The sequence below is a fragment of the Hypanus sabinus genome, chromosome 3 (assembly GCF_030144855.1).
Source record: "Hypanus sabinus isolate sHypSab1 chromosome 3, sHypSab1.hap1, whole genome shotgun sequence".
NCBI classification, from domain to species: Eukaryota; Metazoa; Chordata; class Chondrichthyes; order Myliobatiformes; family Dasyatidae; genus Hypanus; species Hypanus sabinus.
In genome coordinates this window covers 133,792,257-133,812,501 of record NC_082708.1, presented here as the reverse complement: position 1 = coordinate 133,812,501, position 20,245 = coordinate 133,792,257, and the positions used below count along the sequence as shown (strand labels likewise).

The window sequence follows — 20,245 nt, the reverse complement described above, 5'->3', positions numbered from 1 at the left end:
ATTTCAGCAGATCTGTCAGACAAGATTTCCCTTTAAGGAAATTTAAGGAACATCTTCAGCCTATTTTATCATGTGCCTCCAAGTACCCTGAAACCTCATCCTTGATAATGGACTCCAACATCTTCCCAACCACAGAAATAAGGACAACTGGCATATAATTTCCCTTCTCAAAGAGTGGAGTGACATTTGTGAAAAATTTCAGTCCTGAAACCATTCCAGAATCTAGTGATTCTTGAAAGATCATTACTCATATCTCCACAAACTCTTCAACCCTTTCTCGGAATCCTGGGTGTAGTCCACCTGGTCAACATGACTTATCTATCTTTAGACCTTTCAGCCTCCAAAACTACTCCTCCTTAGTAACAAGCAGTTACAACCGGACTGATCATGAAAATTGTGGTTTCCAGGTCACACTAGTTTATCCCAGTAAAACACTTACTTAAACTACAATTTAACTACCTTATATGCAACTTTTTTGTTGGTTGAGGAGGCTGAGTTATTTAAAGTTTGAGGACGATCCATCCTGTAATTTTTTTTTTAATCTAAAAAGGAGCATTTGAGGAGTCTGATTCATATGCCACAAACAGGTTGGAAAGCATTGCATAAACATAAGATTCCAGAAATCTTGAGCCACACGCTAAATGCTGGAACTCAGTTAATCAGGCAGCATATATGGACGGGATTAAACAGTCAACATTTTGGGCCAAGACCTTTCAACAGGAAGTCAATATAGCTGCTTTTAAAAAACAGGGATAGCCCACAATTACTGTGAGTCCTTTCGGCTGCTTATCTATAATCAGGACAAGACAATTTTCCTCAAAGGTTCTGGGCTACTGCCTCAATGAGTGTTTTTGTTTTATATTCCATGTTTTAGCTTTTTTTGTTGTGGTTTGTGTGATTTCTTTGCATGTGGTGGGAGGGTGTTTGATGTTTTTCTTTGAATGGGTTGGTTCTATGGTTCTTTGTTTCATGGCTGTCTGCAGAGAAAAGCAATTTCAGGGTTGTATGCTGCATACATACTTTGATAATAAACGTTCTTCCAATCCATTTCCTTTCTCTACCTGGAAGTTGAGCTTCACCCTGAAGGGCACCCATGACAGCAAGAATCCTCGTTGGAGAATCTTCCATGACTGTGCTGGCATTCCAGGTTATTTTACTCATGGAGGTGCTTACCCTCAATCAGCAGGTCTCACCCTGGATGGGGCAAGTTGGCTTTGAAAACTCCAGCCTGACTGAACTCTCAAGCAAGAGAGGCTGTTAAAAGTCAAGTCAGCCTCAATATATTCACAAGATTTGCCCTCTAGGAACGAAGGCTGCTGGGAAAGGCAAAATGTTTCCAGGTTATTCTATGTTGCTTTCATTCTTTAAGAGACGTTATATTAATGAACCAAGTAATCGCTATATTGGGAAACACAAATCCTACTGTATTACTCAATGTTTTACTTTTCCATTTTACGTTATATTTCTGTACAACAGAGGGGCACCACTTGACCCATCAAGTCCCCAAGGATCCCCAACCATCCTGCTTAATTTCCTGTCAACCTTTTTGCCTTCAGCCCAACACTAAGGGGTTAATTTAGAACAGCCAGTTCACATACTAACTGTGGGAAGTGGGAGGAAACTAGGGAAATCTTGTGCCGTTACAGGGAGAACGTGCAAACTCAGACAGAACCCAAGGTCAGAATTGAAGCTGAAACTGCAGCAGCACCTCCTGCCTGCTTCCAGAGTGATGCATTTAGCCTTCATTGACTTAGTGTCACCTAAGATACAAAATCATCTTCTTGTCCATATGGCTTTTAAAGAAGATGCAGAGACACTCAATATACTTCGCATTTCTTTACCAAAACACAATCAAAACAGGATTCACTGTTAAAGTTTGGTAAAATCTACTTGAATACACTTTGAAACAAGAGTACAACAAAATAGAATATACTTCAAATGTTGAAACTGTACAAACATCTTCAGTCAGAACACTGGTAATCTCCCTAATCACTCATTAAGGAGGGAGTTTCAATACCAGAATCCAGTTTCAAAAAGCAGGTGGTTTCGAAGGGTTTAACATTGTTTTGGTCCATTGTTTCAGGTTTTTTGAATACATTTGAACAGTGAGCACTGGTGAAATCCAAAGGCAGTACCAGGGAAAAAGGGAGTCACCATGGAGGAGCTGAACATTAACTGCATATGGTACCTCAACAGTCCTAACCAAAACAATTCTCCCCTCCAACATACATCACAGTTCATCTTCAACACATACATAAAAATTGATAAAATAGATGGACAAAAGGATGTTAATTATAATTTCATGTAACAGTTTTCTTTTTTAAAATATTTGGGTCCTGATGGCGAGACTTCCTCTTTAATTGAAGTCAACAGGTTTAGAACTACCTGAAAAGGAACAGCTCATTGCACTAAGCTAGACTGAACATGTGACCTTTAAGTGGCAGGAAAATAAAAGCAAAATGTTTATACATACACCAAGGCAAAGTAACACAGGCATTATTAAAATAAAAGGTTATAGCCAAAGGTCAGTCACTTAACTTGACCAGAATCTGTGTCTGGCAGGTTCTAACTACCATAAAATAACATGTTACTCCATAACAATACTGTGCTTCGTGTAAGATTAAAAAGAGCTTTTAACAAAAAGCTAGTTTGTATATAGCTTATTTTTTTTTAAAAAATGGAAAAACTCAAATGTCATTTAACATTGCTCACTAAATGTAATTATACAAATCCTGAAAATACCAAACCTCCTCCAAATAAAAGTAATAACTTCCATTTCAACATAATCCTTCACATTCCATACGGTTTGTAGAGAACTCACTTAGCACCAGTAGAAGGAAAAGTACTGTGAGCACACAGTGTTATTTAACAAATGTCAATATTCCTTTGAAATGCAATAGGCAGCATTTAGTTTTAAAAGAACCAGTGTTACCAGGAATTCTCTTGCAAGCCAACTCTGCAAGAAAATGAATTTCAGGGTAGTTTATGATGACATATACATACATTGAACTCTGCAACAAGCTCTTACATTCACAGAGCAATGGGCTGTGAGCTGTTACCGTTATATGACCCTTCAAATAAATAACCATTGTGCTAATTCATTTTATAATTCCAGGGAAGACCTATGAGGCTATTTTCTTAAAGGTAACAGGATGTGGAGTGTGAGACATGGTGGGAAGGGCTTCGAATGGAAATTAAGGGAACAACATTTTAAAGTACATTTTAGTCTGTGAAAATGGTAAGTCTTAAATTGGGACAGATTTACATTAGTAAACGTAACACAGGACTATTTATTAAAACTGAACCAACGGAAGGACTGGAATGCTGGAAAAGAAGACGCATAGTCTTCTGCTTCAAACACTAAGTTACAGCCAGTGTGAACTGTGTCATCATTAACATAGCAAAGACAAGGTCACATCTGAACTCAAAAGCACAGACTAGAACTCACAGTAAAATGGCGGCTGAGAGTGGAAGTAAATTCCTGATATCACTTGTGCTTTAAAATTTCTGCAGTCTTCAGAAAAACATTCCAAACCAAATCACCAAAACATTAGTGTTTCAAAAGTTCTTAATATAGACTTAAAATGTAGTGAAACACATGGTCCCTTTTTTTTTGGATCAATACGCAATGAATATCAATTGCATTCGAATTCATTGAAGTTTCATTTGTTCCTATTTGAAAAGTTCCTTTGTCAGCATTTGATGATGTGGCTCAAGACCCACGGCAAAACGTGGGGTGGAAAAGTTTACTACCTGCTGGAGAAGTCCCACTGCGAACTCTATTAACAGTTGCACAGCTATTTTTCACCAGTCACCGTGGCTTCTGCCTCTGTTTTCATTGTCAAAGGAAGGGCGATTGTTGAGGGTGCACTGACAACCACCCAACGAGTCACTGTTTTGCTACCCTCTACTGAACGCTCTTCCTTAATCATGGGCATATTATGGACCTCGGCTCCCACCTTTGCAGCCATGCCTTCCTGTTTGACGTCTGCTCCTTTGATAACTGCAGTAATAACTCGAGCAGGACTCTGGCTGGTAGACTGCTGGGCAGGCACTGCTAGTCTCATCACAGGTGTCCCTCCTGCCATGGGCATCGGAGAAAGAGCTCGAATAGCTCCCTGAGCTCCAACAATGTTAATGCTGCCAGTCGTAGCCAAGCCTGCCTTTGTCTGTAAGTGACACTGGGTTATCTGTGTCGCAGGGATGGTAATAATTTTTGTAGGCTGCATGGTGACCTTGTCTCCGTTCTCTGTTGTAGGAGGTACCATTGTTGGGATGGTTTGGATGAGAACCTTTGGAGTGGTAACAGTCGTGTTTGTGCTGGTTATTACTGTTGAAACCGGGTTCACTGACTGAACGGCCACTGATGAAATCTTCTGGCCCGAAGAGGTCATTACAACAGGCACCTGCATTGCCACACGGACAGTTCTGCTGTAGATAAACAAGCACAAAGTATGAGAAATGTACAACTATATTTAGACTTCATTCTTACCATATGCTGTGTATCTGATACACTGGAGTTATACAGTCACACAGAAACAAATCCGTCAGCCCCCCTGATCCAGGTTGACCAAGAATCCTATCTGAGCTAGTCCAGTTTGCCGGTATTTGGTCTATATCCCCCCTCCCCCTAGCCTTTCCTATCCCACATACCTTTCTAAACACCTTTTAAATTTTGTTAATGCACAGTACTATAGTAACTTTATGTATTGCATTGTACTGCTGCTGCAAAAATTAACAAATGTCATGACATATGTGAGTAAATGATAAATCTGAACGTGATACAGGTGTCTGTTATGGACTGAGTGGGAAAGGGGAAGGGAGAGGGAGGTACCAGAGAGGTATTCTGTAATGATCAATAAACTTATTGTTTGGAATCACATGACCTCGCCTAATAACTTAGGGCTGGTTGTGTCTGCACCCACACTACCATCTCCCCCAACACTTTCTCCCTGCCACCTGTACCACAGCCTTGTGGTGGCAGTCCACTCTCACCATTCCTAACATCCTTTGCTCTTGACAGATTTACAAAGTTGTTCTCTGCTCCACGTTGTCAAATACAGTACTGTGCAAAAGTCTTAAGATACCATATACCAGGGGTGGGCAAACTTTTTGACTTGTGGGCCACAAAGGGTTCTAAAATTTGACAGGGGGGCCGGACCAGGAGCAGATGGACGGAGTGTTTTGGTAATACACCTCATAAGAGAAAATAAAATATCATCGGATATGTAGAAAACATGTGCTTTAATTTCAATTGAAAATGAACAAATGCATTACAACAAAATATCTGTCTTTGAAGTCCCATGGTATTTAGCTATTTATTGAAATAACTTTTAAAACACTGAAAATTAAATGAATAAAATACAGCTTTTCTTAATAGTAACAGTTATTATTTTAAAGCACTGAAAATTCTGTTATCCTTCAAGATATTATCATCATCACTCTCCTCCTGACTGTCTTTATTTCAAAAACGGTAGGAGATGCAGGTCTACTTGTCCTGCTCCTTCTTATTCAATTGTCCCCTGTGCCAAAACTCAACAACGACCAGCACAAAGACAGAACAGTGACAGCGCGCCAGTCTGCGGAGCGCGTTATTTGATCTGGAGCGCATTTTTTATTTTGAGAACGTACGTGCACCTGCGCACTATTCATGTCCATCACTTAACAGAAATGACATGTAACATGTAAGGCTTATTGAGAAAAATATTTTCAAATGCATTTTTTACATAACACAACGAAGAAACTTATTTTTAATTTCAGTGGGAACAGTGTTGTTGGTCTCCCTTTTTAGCCAGCGCATCAAAGTCTGGATTTAGTTTTGTTGTGGCGATTCTCAGGATGGATCTGAAGTGTTGGTCAGTTAACTTGGATCTGTGGCTGGCTTTGTTGATGTTCATGACGCTGAACGCCTGTTCACACAAATAGGTCGAGCCGATCAAACAGTAAAGCGCAAATGTGGAGTAATATGCTGCACCTCAACAAAGGTCAATGTGTAGCGGTGTGTTACATGCAGCGCTAAAATTACGACAAGGAGTTGGTAACTGCAGTCGAAGAAAAAAACTTTATTCGAAATCCCCAGCCTCACTTTTTAGCCTTCCTCAACCTGCCCCCCGTGGCGCAGAGGCTCCAAAGCTCTGTGCTCGCAAATCCCCGCAGGCTATCTCCCTTAGCCGGAACGCTGGCTAATTGTGAGCCGGTTCGGATGTGCCAGGAAATGGGTCGCCACAAATGTATATAGAGTGCGTCATCTATTGGAAAAACGCCAGAATTGCGGGGAAAAAAAATGTTAACAAGGTTTATTAATATAATTTCATCAAGTTCCGCGGGCCGGATTAAAAAACTTAACGGTCCGCATATGGCCCGCGGGCCGTAGTTTGCCCATGCCTACCATATACTGTACTTGCCCAAGACTTTTGCACAGTATTGTAATCTGTCTCAACCACTTGCTCTAGAAGCTTGTTCCATACACTGACTATCCCCCAAGTGAGGAAGCTGCACTTCAACCTCCTAATAGACGTTTCCCTTTTCACCTTAAGCACATAGTTCTTGATTCTCCAACCTTGGGATAAAGACTGTTGCATTCACCCTCTCCATGCCCGTCATAATTTTATACATCTCCTTCTCCAACTTCAATCATAAAGTCGCAACCTGCATAACCCCTCTCCATAACTCAGTCCCTCAAGTCCTAGCAACATCCTTGTAAACCTCCTCTGTACTTGTTCCTAGTTTAAAGACATCTTCCCTATATCAGGGTAACCGAAACTGCAGCTTGCTACCACCCAAAATGGACACCCTACAATTCACCCACCAACACAACCGATCAACAGATGACGCAATAGCCACAGCTCTACGCACCGTCCTTACACATCTGGAGAAGGATGCTCATGTGAGAATGTTGTTCATGGACTACAGTTCAACATTCAATACTATAATTCTCTCCAGGCTCGACAAGATGATCGGAGACCTTGACTTTGACCGTTTTGTGCAGCTGGAACCTGGACTTCTTGTCAGATCACCGGCAGGTGGTAAAAGTGGACTCCCTCACCTCCCACCCTCTGACCCTCAACACAGGTGCCCCTCAGGGCTGTGCACTAAGCCCCTCCTTTACTCTCTGTATACCCATGACAGTGTTGCCACCCACTGCTCCCATCTGCTAATTAAATTTGCTGATGACACTACACTGATTGATTGACCTAACCTCAAACAATAATAAGGCAGTCTACTGAGAAGTCACCACCTGACACAGTGGTGTCAAGAAAACAACCTCTCCCCCAGTGTGACAAAAACAAGGAAGCTAGTTGTGGACTACAGGATGAATGGAGACAGGCTAGCCCATATTGACATCAATGGAGCTGGGGTTGAGAGGTTGAACCACTTTAAGTTCCTCAGCATATACATTACTGAGGATCTCACGTGTCTGTACATACTGGCTGTGTGGTGAAAAAGGCACTAAAGCACCTCTTTCACCTCAGGCGGTTGAAAAAGTTTAGTGTGGGCCTCCAAATCCTAAGAACTTCCTAAAGGGGCACAATTGAGAGCATCCTGACTGGCGGCATCACTGCCTGGTACGGGAACTGTACTTCCCTCAATCACAGGATTCTGCAGAGAGTGGAGTGGACAGCCCAGCGTATCTGTAGATGTGAACTTCCCATGATTCAGGACATTTACAGAGACAGGTGTGTAAAAATGGCCCGAAGGATCATTGGGGACACAATCCAGCTGCTACCATCCAGGAAATGGTACCACAGCATAAAAGCAGGACCAACAGACTCCAGGACAGCTTCTTCCACCAGGCCATCAGACTGATTAAATCATGCTGACACAACTGTATTTCTATATTATATGGACTTTCCTGGTGTACATACTATTTATTATAAAGTATTATAAATTGCACATTTAGACAGAGATGTAATATAAAGATTTTTACTCATATATATGAAGAATGTAACTAAAAAAAGTCAATTCAATTTTCCAAATGTGGCTTCACCAATGGTCAGTACAACTGTCAGTACAATTATCTTTTAACAACACAATTTTTTTATGATCACAAGGCCCTCCTGGATAGTAAAAACTTACAAGTACTGCAGGTCTATCTCATCAGCAAGTTGCTCGTTGGCAGAGAAAGTGAAGGAGCTGGACTTGATGTAGGGAAATTTGGCAACCTCTCTTCTCTGCATTCTACTTATCAGACACCCATTCAAAGTATTTCCACCCTGGCAAACATCTGTTTATTTATTTATTGAGATACAGTGCGGAACAGGCCCTTCTGGCCCTCTGAGCCACGCTGCCAAGCAACTGCTTGGCAATCCTAGCCTAATCTTGGGAGAATTTACAATAACAAATTAACTGGTACATCTTTGGACCATGGGAGGAAACCAGAGCACTTGGAGGAAACCCACGTGGTCACAGGGATGGGGAGAACCCAAGTTACTGAATTGAACCCAAGTTACTGGTACTGTAAACGCTAACCACTACACTACCATGTGCGTTGCGCATGAATACACTCTTTTTATATTGATACTTCCCAAAGAGTAAACTACATCTTTCTTCCCCTCACTAAAAGAATGAATCACAAAGGGCAAACATCCACCACAAACACAGTAAAGCTTGATATCAGAACCAGTGTCTTAAGAGTGAAAATTACACAACAGAATGCACTCTCCCCAGAAAGTGCCAAAACGTTTGAAAGAAGAAACATTTCCACATTCAATATAATCCTTGCTTTAAACTCTTCTTCTAAACTGTAATGTTTTATAGCACATTTTATGCCAGGATATTTACAATCAAAATCATGCCATTTGTACTGTGCAGCCTACGCACTGCACAAAGCTGTTACAAAAAACCTTTCAAGTCACAAGGTTTAAACAACATACAATTCCTGAATCCCAGCTGTTTAAAAACTTTGTATGCTCATGATGAACTTAATGTGCCAAAATCAGATATATTACAATTGTGCGTGCACTTTCTTGTGACACTTCTTGCAATACATTAGAGCTGTCAAATCACTTTGAAAGCCTTTGTGGTTTTATTTTGGCTCTCTGGTAGAACCCATGTCTCTGGATTGTTTTCCCTTCCCTCCATATGAACAGCAGACATGAAAATACAAATTAAGAGCCGGTGTAGGCCTTTCTGCCTCCTCAAGCCACCTCCACCATCATCCGAAAGTAATCTCAGCTTTCCAGTCCTGCCTGCACCCTTTCACTCCACTGCCTGGCACAAATGCAGCAGCTGTATGTTAAATAAATTCAAGTAAGTTACATCAACAGATTAACTCTATTTCACATCTTATTGAACTTTGTATGCTCTTCTTGTGGTTATTCAATCTGCTTCTAGTTTGCAACTTCAACCCCCTACTGACTTCCCCTCCTTCAACTACACTCACAAGTATGTGTACAGTTTTGGTTGTCAATTAAAGAAAGGATTTGGTATCACATAAAGACAATGCTGAAGAGATTCTTCAGAAACACAGTACTATGGTTGCAAGGGAAGGGAGGGTTTACTACCCCTGAAATGTAGGCTGAGGAGTGACCTGACAAAGGTTAACAAAATTATGGGAACATTGAGGAACTGATAGGAGCAAGTCAAAATCTTTCCCCAGGACAACTGAATCTAGAAGAATACAGAGGTTTAAGGTGAGAAAAGAGATATTTAAAGGAGATGAAGAAGAAGAAACTGCCAGAGGAGGTGATGGAAGCAGATACAACTACAACATTTAAGAGGTGTTTGGACAGGTACTTGGATTGGAAAGGCTGAGGGATTCAAGCCTAATTCAGGCAAATGGGAAGAATATAGATGGGTGTAACAATTGGCACGGCCAAGGTGTGCAAGAAGAACCCTCTCTGTACTGTCCATGAATCTGGTCTCACCTCCTCCAAGAGGAGCACAACCTTGTCGTGGGATTTGGAGGCTTGCTACCTCAATGACCCAGAGGGTTATGTTGGCTGGAGTCAGTCCCTTTGCTCTTGGCAGGGTCACCAGGCCAAACAGATCAAAGAGTAGAAGTCAGACTAAGAGTGGTCCAGGTTCAGCTCAGGCCTAACAACCGAACTGTTATGGAAACAGCATGAAGAATCCTTCTACATCGGAGTGTGAGGGTATCCCTGAGTCTCCTCTGGCATTCTCCTGACAGTGGTGAAAACAGAGTGACTGACATGATGGCGGAAGCCCTGAACACCACCGGAGATATAGAACCTTCATTGTTGCCCTAAACTCCAGCAGTGTAATGGACAACAGAAACTGGTCTCGCCTATAGATTACAGGCACATGTGAAGATAGGTCACTGATTACTGACTATATTCCAATGCTTTTAAGTTTATGTGCAACTTTGTTCTAAAATTGTGCCTTTTTGTTTATTGTGACGAAAAATTTCAATTAAAAATTAAAAAGTCCCACCAATTGTAACCCTGCAAGAATGACTCTTAAACAATTACATTTTCTCATTGAAGAGAAGCAGTTATTTTACCTCATCACTGGTGTATCCCTTTTAAGCTAAGCTATTCGCATAGGATTAGATCAGTAAACTTTGCACCTTTTGATATTTAATTATTACCACTAGTTATGCAATGTTAATAACTTAAGGAGTCCCATATGCCTGGGTCAGTTTAGAGCAGAACTCTGCTTCATAGTGTAGAAAGCTGCTACATTGTACCCTAACATTAATTAACCTTGTTGTAGAACAACTGAAATTCATCTAGCTGATTGAGGGGACTTGCAAAACAAGTATAATTATTTAACAATGAATTTAATGGAATTTGATGTACAAGTGTAGGCAAGAAGAATTCTTTAAGAATTGCAGAATCATAAATGTAGTTCTTTTTTGGTATTAATTTAATGGATTATGATCTGAAGTAACAAGTTTGGCCACCAGGATGAAAGTGGTGTTCAAGTAGGTTTGTTAATTATTTTTTTAATGCTCAGATTAAATCTGAGGAGAAAACATAATCAAACACTTAGCTCATCTATTCACTTTGCAGAAGATAAGCAGGCAGAGTTTATTCTATCTTTATTGACAACTGCAAAATTTTGACATTATTTATTCATGTGTTTTGATAATCCACAAAACCAAGCGAGTTTCAACAAACACGTTAAGGACAAAAGGTCCATCCTGGATTATTTGTTTGATGTCACAATCAGCTTTCACTTTCGGGTGCATGGCATGATAGGAACACTAGATGGCAGCACCTGCAATAACTGGGCTGTGACCTCAATCAGCGGCAAATCATGATTCTTTCAACAAAAGAGCTAAGGGATGAGTTAAGCATTTATAACAAATAGGATAGCTTTTCTTTTATTTCTTCTCCAAATGACATTAGTTTGTGCATATTTGGATAATTTCCATAAATTCTTACATATCAAACAGCAGCTGAAGCAGAAAAGCAAAAGTGCAACAAGAACTATATAATTCTCAGCAATAAATAAATGAAGTTATTTCAACAATATGGTGGGATCCAGAGAAATTTTATTCTTTAATGATGCCATTTATTTATACTGAGCAAAGAAAATCAGCATAATACATAGCATGGGTTATCCAGCAAAGTGGTGACCTGCAGACTAGACATAGCCTGAGAAATATTCCAGAAAATTCTTTGGTAAACGTTAATCAACTACAAATGACCAGCTTTCCAACAAGCCACAAATCCCCAACTCCATTTTTTGCCCAGGTTCCCCACAGATCATAACACTCTACTGAGAATGGCCTAGTCTAGCTAATATATTTGCACGTGATCAACACTGGATATGAACACCAGATTTAACATTTAAGACCGCTTACTTATTTCTAACCCTCCAACCCACAAAGTTGAAAGTGGCTCTCTCTCTACTGCTATACCGTGGTCAGACCAGCAAGCATTTTGCCCCCGTATTCTGAAAGAGCGAGCTGCAGTTATTTATTTATTAAGCTAAAGCACAGAAAAGGCCCTTCTGGGCCTTCGTACCATGTCACCCAGCAACCCTTCAATTTAATCCTAGCCTAAAGACAGGAAAACTTAAAACAGCCAATTAACCTACCAACCAGTACGTCTTTGGAATGTGGGAGACAACCCAATGCGGTCATAGGATAATGTACTAACTCCTTACAGGTATCAGCAGGAATAGAACCTGGATCGCCTGTACCGCGAAGCGTTGTGCTACCGTTCCGCCCCGTTATGCACCCCTCTGGCACAGAATGTCCCACTGCACTCTTCAGATGTGTAGTCAGAACTGAAGGCAAGAAATAAAGTTATCAAAGAGGTAGGGTTTTTAATAAGGATCTTAAAGGAGAAGCATTTGGAGGAGCTGAGAGAGGAAGTTCCAGGGTGAATCGTGTCAGTTTAAGATGCTAAAGGACCATTAAAAGGAATTGCAGTAACGAGTAGGACACTGAGGGGACATTTGTAGGGGTGTTGTGGAATGAGCAACATATGAATGAATTTAAGCAACAAGGTGAAACTTTTTACTGTGTGGATTTAGGAGAACATAAGCCAATGTAGATCAGTGGAATGAGCCAGCACACTGGCTTTAGGAGCAAGAGAAGCAAACAATGTTAATATCTGGGTACAATGAAGCCCAAGTGAGGACGGTGACCCTGTGCTGGACAATGGACAGAGGAAGATGGGGTAGTTACCAGTGGCTAAAGAGATCAGAGCCACTCAATACACTGATTACACTGGATGTACTTTGACACTGTAGATTGTTCTAGAGACACCAGACTGTTCTAGTGCTTCAGCAGAGGCATAACACTGCTTGAAAAATGTAGAGAGAGACGGCAGAAACTTGGAACACGGCCGCATGCTCAAGAGTTTTGATGAGGAAAGTGCTGTTGGAAATGGGGCAGAGTTTGTGAAAATTGAGATGAGTTGGATGGGGTGGGGGGAGGATAACAGCAGGTGAGAAGGAATCACAGAGAACCAATTAGCAAAGAGTTGGGCTGACAGCACTTTGGTGGATCAGCTTCAGAAGGCAGGCACTGGGACTCAGGAACGAGGTGAACTGATGAAGGCACAAGGGAATATAGAAGAGAAAACATACTCAGATTTGGAATCAAGAGTTAGGGAAGCAGGTGTGTAGTGTGGAAGCTACAAAAGGACAGTCTAACTTCAGCGGCAAAGAACACCATGATTTATGATGCTTGTTAGGTAAGGATGCTGAGAAGAACTAAGGGCAGTTTAAGGGAAAGCTTTTATTTGTAGAGTAATTACAATGTTATCAGACATAATACGATGAAGAACAATAACTGACATACAGCAAGTATGGCACCAACTGCAATGTCCCATAAATAAAACATAATGAGATGTGATATTACTTATAATGACTTAGATGATGCTACTGAAGATGAGTGACAGCTTACTGGTGGCTCATAAAGCAAATAATACAACTACTTTATTAATGTTTCTGTGGAAAATTGAGGTAAACAATCAACACAAGCAAAGAACAGGTGAGAGAAGGTGAGGCTGACTGGAGGGTCAAGACGTGCGGGTACAAGGTGAAGTCGAGGAAACCCAGAACGTTTTGATGTGGCAGGGCCCGGGTTCTAGTGCAGGGGACAAAGCAGTGCTTGGACAATTTAAACACTGAGTCAGATGGCCTGAAAAGGCAAGGCGTCAGGACTGGAGGCGAGGGTCAGGCCAGTTCTGCTTGCTGTTCTGTGACGTTGACTCCACTCTCCGCAGCGCCACTGCTCTGGGCTGCAAGCTCTGTGATGATTTGACCCACTACCTGATGAATTGAGGCAGAGGCTATAGGCCTGCTCCGGGTCTATGGACTCACTTTCGCCCTGAATGCTGTTTTTGCTTTTATTCTTTGCAAGATTTGTGTTTTTTCTTCTCTCTTTGCACATTGCGTGTTTTTTTTTAAATTAGGTTCTTTTGGGTTTCTAGTTTTGTGGCTGCCTATAAGCAGACAAGTCTCAAGTTTCATAATTTATACACACTTTGATAATGAATGTACTTTGAACTTTGATATAAAATGTACCGTGGCATTATTCTGTTCAGGAGACTGGTTATGGCACAGATCGCAGGATCCTGAAGTAGGATAGGAAACAGTTTTACCACAGCCAAGAGGACTCAATACTTGATATAAACTGGATGCAACAATACATCACTAACCCAGTTGTAAACTACATATAACTAACTGGGTTAGTGCCAGATTTTCTAAGTGCTCATAAGTCAGAGGAGAAAGCAGGGTTGAGGGAATGCAGTGTTAGTGACACAGTTTAAAAGGGAGAGGCTAAACAAGAAAACGTGATCGACTAATTCCCAGAAGGCCATGGAGGGGTTGAGTTTCAGTCAGAAAAGAATCGATTCTGATGAAGGGTCTTCAAGTTGAAACATTAACACTATTGCTCATTCCACAAAGGCAGCCTAAATGTGCTGACTGTTTCCACCAATTTCTGTTTTAATTACTTTTGCATCATGGTCAAGAGAAGAATGGTCATTTGCAGAGCGTCAACAACAATGAATGAAACATCCACACCAGGACCACTAGACTCAAATACAGTCAGACTGGTCAAAACTTCCACCCATTAACACACCCCTAAACAAGTAAACACATGTCACCCAGTGTCATTTTATGTATTCAACCAGTCTTCTTGTACATTAAGTGTTTTCATAGGATTATTTTTATATTTATTGTACTTTGTTTATTTTGTGTTCTTTATGCTTAGTGTTTTTTTATGTTGCATTGGATCTGAGTAACAATCATTTTTTTCTCCTTTGCACTGTATACTGAAGAATGACAATAAACAATCTTGAATCTTGAACTCCTTCCTCAAGAGTTGACTTTTATTCTCTTCAGTGAAAGTAATCAAACGACTAATAAGAAATCAAGACTTTCTTTTTAATCCAGCAACCCATTCTACCGCGCTGCCTCAAACAGGCATCGTAAACAAGTTCCCGTAACACTCGCAACCATTTACAGCAGAACCGACTAACCTTGGAACTGTTGAGGTTACTACTGGTAGGGAGGTTGTAGGCACCGGAGACAAGACTCCACTGGGACTTGGCGACCAGACCTTCACCGTTGCAGCCCTCCCTAGCTTCACAACACTTTGCGGCGCTGAACTCCTCGCCCCTCGAGAAGCTACTACAGATTTTGAGGAAATGTGAGAGGAGATATTTTCTAAAGATGGAGAAATTCCTTCAGATAAGTGGCCAACTACATCAGTCCGGATTTCAGGTGGATATGATCCCTCGCTGTTGGCATCAGCTTTGTCCTCATCAATAATTACCAAGTTCTTGGGCATTTCTTTAAACTGATAGACTAAGCGTTGTCCTTCCACCTTGGCCAGGATTCCCCTTTGGTAATAATACCTGAAGAAAGAAAAAACAGAAACTGTTGTATAATATCTCACAACCTCATGTTGTCCCAACATTAGACTTTCACCAATGTGAAAATCACTCAAGTCTGAAATATAAAGAGGAAATGCAACAGTCACTGGGGTTTCTCTAGATTCTTTCAGTGCAAAGAAAACAATGAATTTCAAGAAATCTAAAGGGTTATTACCATATGACAAACTGGAATGAAATGGAACTGATATTTTTGTGCAATTTATATCAGCTGAGTACACAAGCTTGATCCTTGCACACGTGAACAAGGATGGATGGTGACACTATAGACACAAGAATGAGCCAAAGTGTTGGCAATCTCACAATCTCCCAACTATGCCACAGACTCCCGTTCACCATGCAGAGTGCCCAACCCCACCTCTGTGACATCACCCATCTTCAGCCCCTGCTTCAGGCCAACTACTGGCGAAAGCTTCACCCAGGTATTTATTATCACCAGAGTCAACAACTGTAATACTCTTTAAGGTCATCCACATTTTGCAAATTTTGGTTTAAAGGTTTATGACCTTTATCCCAAAGCCCAGCAAATCTCAAGTGTTTCACTCCGCCAGTCACCATCATCCTTATTCCACCATGTGGATCATCCTCAATTCAATCAATGCTTGTGATTGAAAACTCTCACTCTTCCTTATAATCCAGTACGCTAATGACCATCTCTCTGTTAGCAACCCCATAAAAATTTTGCCTTGCTCCAATTCTAGCTTTTGTTCTTCTGTTGCTATCTATCCATCACTGACTTTAACCTTAGCTTCCCCCGCTAAGTGCCGCAGCTCTTTTTATGAGCTTCTCCTCTTTAATGTGGCCGATAGAGGTAACAGAGTGGTTTAGGCAGTGGTCAGTCCAATAAGCATTGATAGGGGAATGACAGATGTGTAAACATCCTTGTTATTTCTCATTTGAGCAATGATAGGAGGTGCCAGTACCTGGATCAGGAATGATCCCATGAGGTCCTATCACATTATTGTTATAAGACAGGAAGCTGCCAGCCCTACACCTTATTCTCTGATGTGTGCAGAGTAACTTGCCCTTTTGATTCTTCTGCACTTGCGTGACAGGCAAAGCAGAAGAGCAAATCATTCTTCACTTTGTCAACTTGTTTTAAACAAACAAGCACTTTGGATTGAAAAGCTTAAAACTCAATAACAAGAGCTAATAATCTGAGATGGCCTTTACCTTAGAGCCCTCCCCATTGTCTCATAATTCATGTCCGGCTTGTTCTTGTGTTTCCCCCAAAGCTTGGACACTGCCTTAGAGTCAACCAGTTTGAAGATGCCCTTCTCCCGCTGAGTCCACTTGATGTATCGAGGACAAGTGTTTTTGTCTTGTAGTAAGTCAAGAAGGAACTCCCAGAGATATGTAGTGTTCCCTGGGGAGGAAAAGCATAAAATGCATTACACAATGCAGGACAAAATGTGAAGGTTCAAGTTTGACTCATGATTTTGAAAAGTTTTCAGAAACAGTACATCACAATACAGCGGATTCCGGCTAACTGGGACACACTGGGACCAGTACACTTTGGTTCAATTAAGTCGCTGCCCCAATTAGCTGAAGTTTCATGGGAATAGTTAAAAAGGTATTAAAAACACAAATTACTGTTCAACTGAGTTACATATTATGTATCTAAATGACATATAGAACAAATGCTAACACTACCAATGCTACTACAGTTCTATAAAACTGTGTATTAACTCCTAATAGTTATAGAAACATAAAACACATACAGCACGATACAGGCACTTCAGCCCACAATACTGTGCCGAACATGTACTTACTTAGAAATTACCTCAGGTTACCCACAGCCCTCTATTTTTCTAAGCTCCATGTACCTATCCAGGTGTCTCTTAAAAGACCCTATTATACCTACCTCCATCACCGTACCCAGCAGCCCATTCCACGCACTCACCACTTCCTGCGTAAAAAACTTACCCCTGACATCACTTCTGTACCTACTTCCAAGCACCTTAAAACTGTACCCTCTTATATTAGCCATTTCAGTCCTGGGAAAAAGCCTCTGACTATCCACACGATCAACTGCGTTTTTCATTCAGTGTATCGGAAATCTAGCGGATGGGCTTGTCATGACCACTCTGGGGCAGCTCACTCACCTTTGGTTCCCACCGAACACTCAGCTCTCGTCTGTGGCTCCAAATAGCTATTTACATGCGAGAGTGGCCACACACTGTTTCATCAGGTGGGCTAAACCAGGTGAGGGTAGCCAGTAGGCCCGATACTCCAGTAAAATAGGGACGTGCCTGTCCTAGCATGTGAAGCCAGCTATGAATGACTGGGAGAATGATGTCACCCATGAGATCCAACGGCCAAGAAAGTGGTTCTGCAATGCCTTATGGACAGTGAAGAGCACGATAAGGCATAAAAGTTACGGTTATCCATGACAAGGCAACCAACATGCTATCGTTCTTTTGATTGACTGTAAATGAACGAAATTAACACAGATACCTAGTGCAGATAATTAACTGTCTTTGCACAATGCTATCGATGACTGCATCGTCCAAATCTTCATTTTCATTGCAACATTCAAGATGATTGCCAATACCTTCAAATTCTTCATAGTTCTTAGTTTGTTTCACTCCCCGCCATTTCTGGCATCTCCAAGCCTGAAAGCTTCAAACTGCAGTGAAAAGAAGTCCTAAATTCTCCTACTGCTTATTTTTCCTCCAACTATCAGTGACAAAAAGACTGCTTTTAGAAGACAAGTACGAGCAACCAATACAATTTAAAAACTGTTCACTCGAAGCACTATGTAGTGTCCAATGACCACACCACGGTCACATGATTAACACCAGTGAGAACCTGGTCAGCCACAGTCTTCTGTGCCAGTTAAGTAGATAATGTCGCAAATAAACAAAGGGAATCCCAACTATCTTCTCCATTAGTTTTTGTTGACAGTTGTCCCAAATAAGTGGCTACCCCAATTAATCAATGGACCAATTAACTGGAATCCACTGTAGTCCACAAAGTACAATTAAAGCAACAGGACATACGTTTGGCATCACTTTTCTTTCTCTAACTGTATTGAGCTGTTAAGTTCGACTATACAGCTGACTCCCTACAGGCCAAATGGCATTGGTGCAGCAGGTATTCAGCAATGATTGCTTGGACCTGCTCGCCTAAGGATATGCAAGACAGCATAAGCCTAGCAGGAGAAAAGGAACCACAAAATGGAACAGCACAGCCATGTGTACAGGCCTGCTGGAAATTATAAGATAATGCAGTACAAGAATGTGCAAAGTACTTTCTACTAAATATTCTTTAAATAGCAATGCAGAAGAGTTACAGAGCTTGCTGATGACCTTTGTAGAATCAACTTGTCTCAGGATGTTGTGGGACTCATCCTTACGCATTGGTTTGCTGAAAGCCCCTGCAACACAATACAAGGAATGATCCAACTTTCAAATAGCTTCCATTCCTTGCTGAGGTGTCTGTCACCTTTGGTACTTGGTGATTGCACCTGCAAGGAAAGTACCAACAACTCCATTGTAGAGAGTGGCTACCAGATCCAGCTTACAGCTGATGGTGAGTTAACCAACACCAAAGAAATCACATCCTCACTAGTCTACCTTTCAATATCGTCCATCTGTGGCAGGGTTACCAGGAGTAACCACCATATTTGTGAACACCACGTCCAAACTGTATCACTGCACTGAGGTACGATTACTGCACTAAAAGGGATAAGTTTTCATTTCAAAACCAGATATTCCAGTAGTTCTGTGGATCATTAACACCATTATTTGTAACATCACAGCTAAACATATTCCTCACTTCACTGTTATCATCCAGGAAGAATATAAGGCATGCCACGTGGAGCTTCAGCTGACATCACGGGAATGTTACAATTCAGGACAAGATGCATGTTACACAGACCTAAACAATCCCATAACCAATCAGACCAAAGCTCGGGAATCAAGCCGGTTTGGTGTAGATGGTGGGACTTAGTGAAATAACCAATGGGAGGCATCTTCCATTCCAGCGAGACTGAGCATTTGTATCATTCGTTTGTTATATGCTGTGTCACATGACATGGGTGGTCATGGTCTTTCCATGACCATGATTGCCCCAGGGACAATTTTTCTACAGAAGTGGCTTGCCATTGACACCTTCTGGGCAGCGTCTTTATCAGATGGGTGACCCCAGCTATCATCAATACCTGTCAGAATTTGTGCTGTCAGTGGTCACATACCAGGACTTATGATATGCACCAGCTGCTCATGTGACCATCAACCACCTGCTTCCATGGCTTCACGTGACCCTGATGGGAGGTGATCGGGGGCTAAGCAGATGCTGCACCTTGCATAGGCGAGCAGAGGGAAGGAGCACCTTACACCTCCTTTGGCAGAGCAGAGGGAAGGAGCACCTTACACCTCCTTTGGCAGAGAATTATCTTCAAACCACCACCCAAATTTTCTTCACCATCACAATAACCAGATTAAATTATTTCACATGAAGAAGAAACTGGGCACATTGTTACAGAAAGGGGAATGGGTTCCAACAATTCATGCCCATAATGCTCAAGATATATACTCCAGAACTTGCTGTGCCTTTAGCTATACTCTGCAGTTACAACACCTGTGCTAATAAGCAGTTTGGATTCTGCGAAGACTAGACTGCATAATCTGGCAAAACACAAATTAAAGAACTGAACTCCAAGATTAGGTGACTGACCTGCTTCAACATCGAGGCACCATGATCACATGTGACATCACAGAGCTCAGAATTAAAATCAATTCACTAGGGATCAAGGCAAAGACTCTCCAGCAACTGGAATTGTATTTGCACCACAGATGACCTCTTCTGTTAGAATACTATTACCTGAGCCCTGGAACATCACTGCAGGAAATTCTTCTCTATCCTAATCCTAAACTATGGCATCAAACGTGGAGATGCTGACTGATCAATCTGCAACTCCT

General features: G+C 41.4%; 1 protein-coding gene across 11 annotated transcripts in view; it reads right to left on the bottom strand.

The window, feature by feature from the left end:
• Positions 1-1,823: 1,823 nt before the first annotated feature.
• The window catches only part of LOC132391688 (ETS-related transcription factor Elf-2-like), a 159,212-nt gene continuing 140,790 nt past the window's right edge, over positions 1,824-20,245 (bottom strand). For 9 of the 11 annotated variants that reach the window (XM_059965193.1, XM_059965200.1, XM_059965202.1 and 6 more), the window contains 3 exons: positions 16,494-16,686; positions 14,907-15,284; positions 1,824-4,431 (listed from right to left, as the gene is read on the bottom strand). In XM_059965193.1, coding sequence (XP_059821176.1) covers positions 3,798-4,431; positions 14,907-15,284; positions 16,494-16,686 — 1,205 coding nt within the window. In that variant the 3' untranslated portion in view covers positions 1,824-3,797. The remainder of the gene's footprint in view (positions 4,432-14,906; positions 15,285-16,493; positions 16,687-20,245) is intronic. The other 2 variants (XM_059965194.1, XM_059965198.1) reach the window with 1 other exon arrangement.